This window comes from Arachis hypogaea, chromosome 13, assembly GCF_003086295.3.
Source record: "Arachis hypogaea cultivar Tifrunner chromosome 13, arahy.Tifrunner.gnm2.J5K5, whole genome shotgun sequence".
NCBI lineage: Eukaryota > Viridiplantae > Streptophyta > Magnoliopsida > Fabales > Fabaceae > Arachis > Arachis hypogaea.
Genome location: NC_092048.1, coordinates 45879809 through 45891031, shown reverse-complemented (window position 1 = coordinate 45891031; position 11223 = coordinate 45879809). Strand labels below are relative to the sequence as shown.

The following is an 11223-nucleotide window of genomic DNA, read 5'->3' as shown; positions in this document are numbered from 1 at the left end:
ATCTGAATCTTTTCAAATGTGAAGCAGAAACATAGATCGGACAGCTACTTGGCTTATAAGATGCAGATTCAGCTTCTTGTTTCATGAAAAAACTAAAGAATACCACAACCAATAACCTTTTACACATGAAATATTTAATACATATTTCAGCTTCAAATTTAGTTAAAATTGGCTTATTATTGACTCTAAATTTAACACATGAAATACATATTTCAGCTTGTACTGTTCTTCCTGAAAAACAAATAATAGCAACAGAATTTTTTAAAAATCAAAGTAACAAACAAAACTAAAGGAAATCTTGTAATACACAGCATTGACTCTAAATAAATATGTACTAAAATATGTACTAAAATACCCCTAATAACAAATATGTACTAAAATACCTCTAATAACAAATATGTTTAGTTAAAATTATTATTGACTCTAAATAAATATGTTTAACATGAAACCAATTTTCAATATGAAACTAATGGCAATGCCATGGCTAATCAAATGTTCTTGAAACATCAAAGTAACAAAGAAGTTAGGCATCAGAACAAGACAAAGAAAGAAACATTAACAAATTCAAAAGATCAAAATTCAGCAATTATTATATAAGATTCAAAGAAAACAGCAACAAACAGAAAGTGATCTTCAAGTTTTGTTCAAGAGCTGAAACTATACAACAGAAGCAGTTAATAAATCAGGCAGAAAACAAATCATCAAATCATCAAAATCGGTGACAACAAGCTTAAACTCTTTATTTGAGGCAAATCATCAAACACCATGTTTGCATGCAACATAATCACAGAGAGCATCTAAGAAATCAAGCAAAATAGAAAATAAATAATCAAATTAGCAGTCTATTGCAGAAAATTAGTGTAATATGATGTAGAAAGCATAAAAAAAACTCAAACCTTAATGAGAGATTCGAAGAGAATTCAAAGAGAATTCGCAGAGAGAAGCAATGCGAACATGAACTCGAAGAAGAGAAGGAGACCAATCTTCCGTTTAGGGTAACGGTGGCGCCGGCGCAGCTCCGGTGGCGGTGGCGTTGGTGAAGTCTCACTGATTTGGGGACAAAAACAAAGCTCTGCTAGGGTTTCGCCGTTTCCTTCTTCAGAGAGAAATGAAGAAGAAGCTGAAATATGTATTAAATAGCAGGGGTAATTTAGTCTTTTTGTTTCATTATATACATTCCAATGGGATTGGAATGAAAGATAACCAGGGAAGAAATGGGAATTAAATTGGTGGGAATTCAATTCCCTGGAACAAAATATACCTAGGAATGATTTTCTAGATCTTGAACCAAACATGGAAATAAATCATTCCCATATCAAAATTCCTGGGAATATAGTTGCATTCCCTCCAACCACACACCCCCTTTAAGTAATGTTGTTAGTGTTAGGATTTGGTTGAATTAGTCCCACATTGCTTAGGATAGCAAATGGAGTAGGTGGCCTAGGCTATAAATATGAGGCTAAGTTCTCCATTTGTTTTTGCACCAGTCAGAAACACTTTAAGCTTGTATCTGATTTTTCTTTTCCTCTGTACTCTTTGATTAGAGAGTGTTGTGAGGTGTAGTTAGATATTTGCTTTGAGAGAGTGTGGGTGTACTGGGGTGCCGGTGAGAGAAAGAAGTCTATGTGTTGTAACAATTTTCACATAGTGATATTCTCTGGTTGTCATTAGACAACGGCCATGGTTTTTTCTCCGGTAATTAGAGTTTCCACGTTAAATTCTTGTGTTGTGATTGTGTCTATTTTATTTCTCTGTCAAAGGTGTTTTCTCAAGGGGGAATGGTGTATTATTCCCAACAAATGGTATCAGAGCTTCGGTTCGGTGGGATTTATTCTTAGTATGCTCTGTGGTTGCAGCCTAGTCTGACCTTCCACATCAGAAAAGAATTTTGTCCTGTGGCTTGAGGTTGATCTTTGGTTGTTGTTGTTGTTGCTGGAAGGCAGTGTGACACTGTGAGAGTGCTGTTTGGAAAGGTTCTGGCTAAGGAAAGACTTGGTATTTAAGTGTGTCCATTGTGACCCACCTCTCTTTCCTGGGGACCCTTCCTAGTGCACGGTTGAGTTATACTATTCCAGTATACGGTTGCAACAATGTCAGGATATTCAAGTGCTGTGAAGCTTGAAATAGAGAAATTTGATGGAAGAATCAATTTTGGCTTGTGGCAAATACAAGTCAAGGATGTGTTGATACAATCAGGTTTGCACAAGGCGTTGAAGGAGAAGATCTCTGGTTGCTCTCTCTATGAGAGAAGATGATGTTCTCTAGAAGACAAGAAGTATCCTCATGGTATTACCGCACTGCCATGGATAAGGATGAGTTGTGGCAATCGGGTCCACAATTGCACACGGGCATTGGTTGGCGTTGAGATGCAAGGTGTGTGGTGGAGTTAGGTCGATGGCTGAAGAACTTCCAGGAAAAGCCAATTTGGAAGTTGCACCATGAATTTTCAGCAAGGTTTCGATCTGTACCAAGGTGAAATGCTTGGAGTGGTCTAATTCCAAGTGAGTATACTTTCATGGTGGAGTATGATAGTTCTCTGAACTATGATTGTCGGTATAGACAATGACAGCAAAGAATTGTCGGTGTTGACAATGGAAGCTGAAGATGTGTGACTATTTCAATCAAGGTGGAGATTGTTAGGATTTGGTTGAATTAGTCTCACATTGCTTAGGATAGCAAATGGAGTGGGTGGCCTAGGCTATAAATATGAGGCTAAGTTCTCCATTTGTTTTTGCACCAGTCAGAAACACTTTAAGCTTGTATCTGATTTTTCTTTTCCTCTGTACTCTTTGATTAGAGAGTGTTGTGAGGTGTAGTTAGATATTTGCTTTGAGAGAGTGTGGGTGTACTGGGGTGCCGGTGAGAGAAAGAAGTCTATGTGTTGTAACAATTTTCACATAGTGATATTCTCTGGTTGTCATTAGACAACGGCCGTGGTTTTTTCTCCGGTAATTGGAGTTTCCACGTTAAATTCTTGTGTTGTGATTGTGTCTATTTTATTTCTCTGTCAAAGGTGTTTTCTCAAGGGAGAATGGTGTATTATTCCCAACAGTTAGTAAGAACCAAATGTATAATTTGAGAAGATGCTCATATGGTTAGTAGGTATTGCTATGAAGCACATGATAAAATATTTCAATGGTATCATGATGTTTTTATGTTATATAACAAATATTTTTATTTTGGAGGAAAAAGTGGTTGTACTTGACAAAGGCTTTAGACCTATGGAACACAGACACTGGCACAGATACTAGATATGCGTGAATAGTCAACCAGTATTACACGTGCATCCAACCACGGAACGTCATTTCAGCAAAAATAACTAATTTTTACATTGACCGCGTGAATATTTAACTAAAAGAACAAATGTAATTAGACAATTGTGTAAAACATATTGTATAGTGTCAGTGCATCAAAATTAAACTTATATAAAACATATAAGGTATTTTTTGGATAAATGATAATAATATTTCAATATAGTATTCATATTAAAATATAAATTATATATTTTAACTGTTTTTAGTATTTTTAATTATAAAAAGATTTAATTATAATATATACTATTTGTAAACTCATTTTAAGAATATAAGTTACTAATAAGGTTGGACACGGTTGACACATGATAGTATTTAGATGTGTTTAAGCGTGTCCGCAGAAGCATTTTGTATATGTTTTATTAAAACACGGTTGGACTCACAAGATACGGATGTCGGACAAGTGTCAAATGAGTGTCGTGTTGTGTCCAAAATGTGTCTTATACGTGGACACTGCAACTTGAAGAAGTGTCTGTGTTTCATATCTTTAGACAAATCCTTCCTATCATTCCAGAGAGTTAAGACAAGATCTTGTATTCAATTATGTATTCATCCTATCTTTAATAGTTTTATTAGGTGTTCAAACTAACAAAAAAAATGGCATTATCTCTAAGTATAAATATAACTACTTCAACTCAAGAAGAGACAAAATAAATTAATAAGTTTCAATAGGTAACAACGTTGGTCGTATTACTTTAATTCCAAAAATGAATATAGTACCAACAAGTAAAACAGTCCTAAGTAGATTTTAATAAAGACAATTCTCAATATTAGTATCTTTTACTATAATAATAATAATAATAATAATAATAATAATAATAATAAAGAATGTTCAAAGTCAAATTTTATCTCATATTAGATTGTACTTGCTCAAATTGGTTTTTTTTTTTTTTTGGTGACTGCTCAAATCGGTTTTAATATAAAAGTAAGAGAGTTTAAAAGGTTTATTCATGAATTATTAAAAAATATCTACAAATTCAAGTACCAATATTGCTTAAAATGAATTGTTCGAAAACGTAGGATCCTAATATAAATATTTTAATTTAATCACAAATTATGTATTATTATCGATAAATACTTGTTCTATTTTAAAAATAAATAAAATAATTATTCATTGTTTTCGACATTAAAAACAGTTAAATTTAGATTTAATTAACTTTGTAAAATTTATATAACAATAATTGTTGTGTATTTTTATTTAAAATTTTCAAAAAATTATTTTATATATTTTTGTGTATATTTCTCGGTGCAAGACACCGATACATATACTAGTTCACTTTAATAATCCACTTTTACTTATTCATGTCTAGATGTTTGGACATTTTTTTTAGAATGTGCAAGAAAAATTAATCGAATAATATCTAAAGAATGAATAGGTTAATACTTTCGGTAAGATACAAAATTATAAGTTTAATCATTATACTAATCAATATATTTTAAGTAATTAAAACATGGATGGTGCAATTCAACTCAAATCCTAATGAAACTACAAAAATAGTTTATATGAAGAGACATAAGAGTTGACATTTATCAAGATACCCTCTAATGGCCAAGTTACAAAGGCACATAGAGAAGTTTCAGAATTTACAACCATAACCAGAACATCCGAGTAAAGAATTTTAGCCTTGAGAGACAATTCATTGCATAAAACTCAGAATTTTTGAATTGCAGAAAATTTTAGCAAAAGCTTACACAAGGTGAATAATTTACATCTTGATCCATCATAATAGAAACGATGTGAAGCGACAGTTTTTGCCAATAGAGACAATCAACAAAACCTCACAGGTTTATAACAGAATCGAATTTCCACGTATGGTTCTCAAGGGGACGACATATTGTCCCGCGCCCGCTGCTTGATGTGGAGGGATCAATCAAACTGTGGTTATTGCACAGTTCTCTTCCAGAGATGGAAAAATTAGCGTATATGTTCTACTAACATGAATTCATGATCTACAAAGGAAAATGGGATAGTCGCGAAAATGTGTGATACCCCATGACTTGTCGAAAGACAGCGAAACTCTCAATCAGAGAGACGTAGGCTGTGAATTTACCAGAAATCTCTCCTTCATAATATCCAAGATCACATGTTTCATGCTATTCTTATTGTTTGGGTGATGTAGAAGAGACGACCTGTACGAGTGGATGCCCTGGAAGTTTCTTCAATTCTGGACTACCATGCAATAGGGATGCCCTTTGTGGATTCGAAAGCATGATTTGTTGCATGTCCTTTGAAAGTGCATTGAAAACTGCCTGAAGGTCTCCCATTAGTTTCTGACAAGTTGCCCTGGAATCAAGACCTCCATTTCCAGATTGCTGCAGCTGGTAATTGCATTCAACAGAGGTATAAAAGCAATGTTTATGTTTCATTCACAGCCAAAAAAGATCGAGTATTGTCATATCATATTCTGCAGCAAATTATGTAATGAATAACAATGTGTTGCTAAAAGCATAGTCCGCTGCAAAGGGCCAATGAAATTTTGTAGCTATTCTTGAGCTTAACTAATGGTGTACCCCACCAACTGAAAAAAGCCTCTTCAACGCTAAACTTGTGAAATGTAGCAATATGTATTTAGTCGTCAAAGAACACAACAATCACAATAAAACCTTTCTCACATGGTTAAGTCAGTTATCTAAATTAAAGGATGCCATTGAGCCCTATCTTAAACAACTTTTTTTTATTACTATTATAAATAACTGCTGATAAACAAAAACCATGTAGTCGGCCTCATGAAGTGGGATAAGACTCTATTGTTATGGTTGTTAATAAATAACTTAAATAAACGCCGAAGCAACTTGATAAACTCCATTTTATCGTTATAAATTGTGTTAAAAAATATGGAGTTTATCAACAAACTTGCACAATTTTAGCTAAATAATTAATTGAGTTTTTCGAATCTTGCTTCCAACGAACTTGTGTGTGAAAAGCATGCTTTTTTTGTGCTCCTAATCGTTAATTTCATGATTCCTTTTTATGCCATTTGATGCCATGATCAATTTCATTTAAGTGTTCCAGGGTTAAGGTACTTCAATGGCTTCAAAAGATCGAAAAGAATGGAGCAAAGAAGCGAATTCAAGAAGCGATTCAGAGTGGAGATTGCTGAATGCTCGCGTGGGCAGCCGTTTCTCACTTAGGCGAGTTTCCCGCGTAACCACCATATCTTGCGTACTCGAGATTCTCGCGTGCGCGAGCATTTTCCGCATGCGCGAAAAACCCCCGCGTGCCTAGTATAATGAAACACGTGCATCCTCGTTTTTTGGCTTTCCAAAGACCCCCCCAATTGCTATATTTTTATGTATTTTGATGCCAAGAGGAAGGGGGGAAGGGGGAACTCTCATACACTCACCATTTTACATTTTTCTTAGTTTTGTTCATAGTTTTAGTGAGAGAAACTCCAACTTCTCTCTAGGTTTTCTAGGGATTAATTCAATTTTGCTCTTGTTTAATTGTAGTTTTGACACTTGTTCTCTTGTTCTTGCATTATAATTCTCTTAGAATTTGGTGTTAGTTTGCCTTCTTCCATTTTACTATTCTATGAACTTGGTGAATTCTTGGTTTATATTAATGAATTGGATGTTTTATGATTTATTCATGTTTATTTGAGTTATTATTGTTGAATTCTTATAGTGGATTGTCTTAGTGTTTGCTATTTCTTCCAATTTATCATGTTTTACTTTTATGCACACCAAGTGTTTGATGAAATGTTTACTTTGATTATGAAGTAGATTTTCCTTTTCTTGGCTTGGGGTTGAGGAATTAGGTGACCTTAAGTCATTGATATTCAATATTGATCGGTGATTTAGAATTGTTAGTCGATTTTGTTTTTACTAACGCTAATCTTTTACTAAACTCAATTAGTAAGTTGGTTAGGATTTGTAAATTAAAATCAATTATGCTTACTTAACTTTCCTCAATGTTTAGAAGTTGACAGAGTGGAATTAACTCTTAACAATTGCATGTTTGTGGTTAATGACAATGATAGGAATTCTTGACTCTCAACCCTAACCAAAACCCTTTAAGAACTTGAATTGCACCTCTTTATTAGTTCATTGTCTTAATCATTTCTATCTCACTTTAGTTGCTTTATAGTGTAGTTATTGCTTTAATTGTTGCCTTTTATTCCATGTTTGCTTAGTTCATCATTTATTTATTAATTTCATTTTCTTGCAATTTAATTGTTACGTGCTCTTTTACTTTCTAGTTGATTTACATTCCCGTAACTGGGTTCAAACCCTGATTTCCATAACCAATGTTGCACATCCTATTGCAAGTCCTAGGGACAACGACCCGGAATTAAACTCCCAGTATTTGATTTGAATTTGTGACATTTTCACTAAACTTTGAAGAGCGTTGAATTCCGGTTTAGAGCTACGACGAATCTTGAGCTTTAAACCGGTATTTAGCGCCTGTCACAACTCCCACTTGATTGACTCAGTTACCTAAGTTCTATTCTTACAGAGGCTTCCACAAGTCTTTTCTTCATATGATCAAACCATTCATGACAAGATTCTACATTTTTTTCCAGAATAAGTGCTTCAACTTTTTTTTTTAAACTTTCTGTACAATCATTTGTAATCCTATCTTGTTTAATGTATCCACTCATCCTAAATAATTCAATGTTGAGCAAAGACCAAGAGAAAGGCACAGTAAAGCAAATTAACTGCATAACTGAAAGGATATTAGGAGGGTTGGTTACCTGTACTTCTCTAAGTAGAAATCTCTCTATTACACCAAAGAAATCCACAATTTCCAACTCAGACATTTTAGATATAAGCTGTTGTATGTCAGCTTTCATTCTTGCATGCCTCCACAGCCTATTTTGTTCTTGTTCAGCTACAGCACGCCTCCTTCTAAACCAAGGCATAAAGTTTGGTCCATTCAGGAATCGCCTGATAAGAACATGCAAGCAAACTCGTGAAGAAAAGGTCACATTTTAAACACTATCATATATAAAGGTTGGTAGCAAATGGTAGCACGAAAAAATAGCATAAACAAAATTCCTTACGTGTAGAAGTCAAGCCAGTTAGATCTCATCCGCTTTAGTAAGAACTTCCCTGGACCTCTGGCTGATAAATTTGCAAGAAATTCATCAGAATTAAATGGAGGCAGAGGAGGAGGATCTACATATGGAGAAGATCCTTCTGATGGAGCAGTAGTCCTAAAATATGGACCAAAAGGGGCCAAAAAATTGGTAGTGAGCTCCAAGAAATGCCGCCGTAATATCTCATTGTTAACAACTGACATTGACTCCTCAACTCTTGCCGACACTCCAGCATCTATTAGCCTATTTAAGATAGAGGTGTCTGGCTTAGTTGCGGCAGAGTAGGTACTCCAAATGGCTTCCTTATGTTCTGTCATGAGACAGAGCGGACCATCCCTACGAAGCTTTACTGCACCCAATAAACTTGAAGGAGAAAACTTCTTTAGAGAAAATTGTTGAAGCCCAAGGCCCTCGGATCTACCAGGAATTCTTCCAGTAGACTTAGCTGAGAGGGAAACTCTGTTCGAATTAGTAGGAGGGGTACCAACTGAGACAACATGTGGAATGTTACGGAGCGCTTTGAGGAAGAAAAGGTTTGTCACCCCTAAAACCATTGGAGGGAAAGCCTCCCCTTCTCGAATTGAGTTCAAACGGGCAAACAAAGGGTCATGGATAGTGAAATAGGGTCGGAAATCAACACTGCAAAGTAATGGTGAAACCAAACTCACAAGACTGGCAACAGCCTCACAACACTGGGAAGGTGTGGGTGCAATGATGAGAATGGGTTCACCAATTAGCAACAACTCCCATAATATCCAAAGCTGCAATAGCAGGCTACGAAAGGTACCAAAAAGATCCGAATCATGGAAGAGTCCGTGGGGGATAGATTGATTATTAGGAAGAAGAGGTGCCACAGAATAAGCTGAATCGTCAACAGATGCTCCACCTTCCACGGGCAAGCTATGCGCAGGTGGCAAGTTCACTTTAAGTGTTGCATTTCCAATTGGAAGATCCATTAGTTTACCAGGAACAGGAGCAGGCCATGTCGACACATAAGCAGCAATATGCTCGAGTGCTTTTTTACCCATGTCAAAATATAAGGGACCTATAATCTGTAACAAAGGCCTGAAGACACTAGAATAAGGACTGTGAGACAGAATGACCACAGACTTTTGCTCCCCTCCTCGTTTTAGCCTCTCATCATGTCTCTGTCTGTTAAAAACAAAGCCATACATGTATTTCGAAACATTATCATCACTTGTACTGGATAATCTTCTACTAACATTCTTTTTTTCTATGGAATTCGAAGGAAACTCCTTGCCAGCTTCTGTTATCTCTGAATGAGTAGCATTGCTGGTTTGAGATTTAAGGCGCCTGGGAAATCGGAAAAAGAATATACAGTCATGGACGCTTGATCGGTTATGCTGCTGCGAAACAGAATCGGGAAATGAATTATAAGCAACTTCAAGCTCCTCCTCCTGTGTAAGACATCCTGGTGGATAACACACTTCTATGAGTTGGCCTTGTTCAAGGTCAAATCTTATAGCACAAAATGCAACAATCCATCTCTGTAAAGATTCTGGATCAAGATTAGGACTTTGTTCTGTTTTAACTTTGAAAGAAGGAGACCGATTCATATCCGAGAGAAAACACTAGCAATACCAACTCGCATTGATCAAAATGCCGTCATCAACACCTTTGGCAACCATTTTGGGCTAGAAAACCAGCAGCACCATCATTGATCAAACAAGTTTAATCCAACTTTTACACTTCAAATTTAAAATTCTCTATGCTCTATTTTATTTCTTCTCTCCCACTCAATAGAGAACTTGCAGCCTAACAATAAACCCAAAACAATGCATTAGTTTGCAGATATGGTTTTGTAATTGGGAGAAGTAATTAACAACAAATTAGCATGATATAGCAGAAACCCCAAAACGAAAAGATAGCAACTTTGGGAGGGAAAATTGCAACACAAGTTCAAACCATTCTACTCAACTACTTGTTTTACTTTGGTTAATATATAAACAAGTTTTTCAGAACCAAAGAAAGCTTATGCAAGATCCACAATTCCATAGAGTTTGTCATTTTCCCAGCAACAAAATGAGGAGGAAAAACAAAAGGAATTCATTTCCAAACAAGAAATCATTTCGAATGGGATACCTGAAAATTGGAACTTTCGGAACACGGATACTGTTCTTGGGAAGAACCAATCTGGATCGGTACAAACGTAAACCAAAAATGATCGGAAACAATGGAATCTCAGGGAAATCAAACAAAGTTTCGAGCTTTAGGCATTGGCCCCAGCAACTGTGGCTCCGGATTCATGAATTTCGTTCCACACTGAAATGGGTACCCAAATCTATGAACTTCCTGTGGTTTTTGGAGAGAACCGCATACATGAGCAATTAAATGCAGAAAAGGAAATTAATTAAAAACAAACAAACATGAAGAGTATTTTGTTTTCTTCTATTTGTTTTTAGTTTCTGTTTTTTTTTTTTTTTCATTTTCTTTTTGGGAGCAATGCAAGGGGAAGAAATTATAACAAAATTACCGTTTTGTTTTTGTATATGCTATTATGCTTATCCCCAAAACGGGAATGATTAAATACTTTTTTTATTATTATTATTATTATTATTATTATTATTATTATTATTATTAATTTATGAATTTAATTTTGATGAGCAAAAGTCTTACTATACATAGTTGTTCGTTTTGAATGATTATTTACAAAAATAATATAAAAAATAAATATTTTGACTAATGTTATTATATAATTAAATATAAATATAAATTTATTTTATATTAGTAATGTATTAAAATTAAATCTTATTATTATTATTATAACTGGTGATAAATTTATTGTTTATTTAAATAAATTTAATTTTTATGCATGATGAGTTAAAAAAAATTATACAAGTAACTATTTTGTA

The 11223-nt window shown here is 34.7% G+C and overlaps 1 protein-coding gene across 1 annotated transcript; it reads right to left on the bottom strand.

The window, feature by feature from the left end:
* Positions 1-4792: 4792 nt before the first annotated feature.
* LOC112738275 (uncharacterized) lies at positions 4793-10870 on the bottom strand. The gene is made up of 4 exons (XM_025788649.3): positions 10454-10870; positions 8315-10126; positions 8006-8198; positions 4793-5630 (listed from the first exon to the last, which is right to left on the bottom strand). The coding sequence occupies exons 2-4, from the start codon at positions 9925-9927 to the stop codon at positions 5412-5414; spliced, it is 2025 nt and encodes a 674-aa protein (XP_025644434.1). The 5' UTR covers positions 9928-10126; positions 10454-10870; the 3' UTR covers positions 4793-5411.
* Between the last annotated feature and the right edge of the window lie 353 nt (positions 10871-11223).

Bases quoted from the DNA above. Each gene is read 5' to 3' on its own strand.
- LOC112738275 (XM_025788649.3), bottom strand. From the start codon at position 9,927: ATGAATCGGTCTCCTTCTTTCAAAGTTAAAACAGAACAAAGTCCTAAT. The intron at 8,199-8,314 runs GTAAGGAATTTT...TGTTCTTATCAG, and splicing joins AACTGGCTTGACTTCTACAC to GCGATTCCTGAATGGACCAA. The intron at 5,631-8,005 runs GTAACCAACCCT...TGCAATTACCAG, and splicing joins TTCTACTTAGAGAAGTACAG to CTGCAGCAATCTGGAAATGG.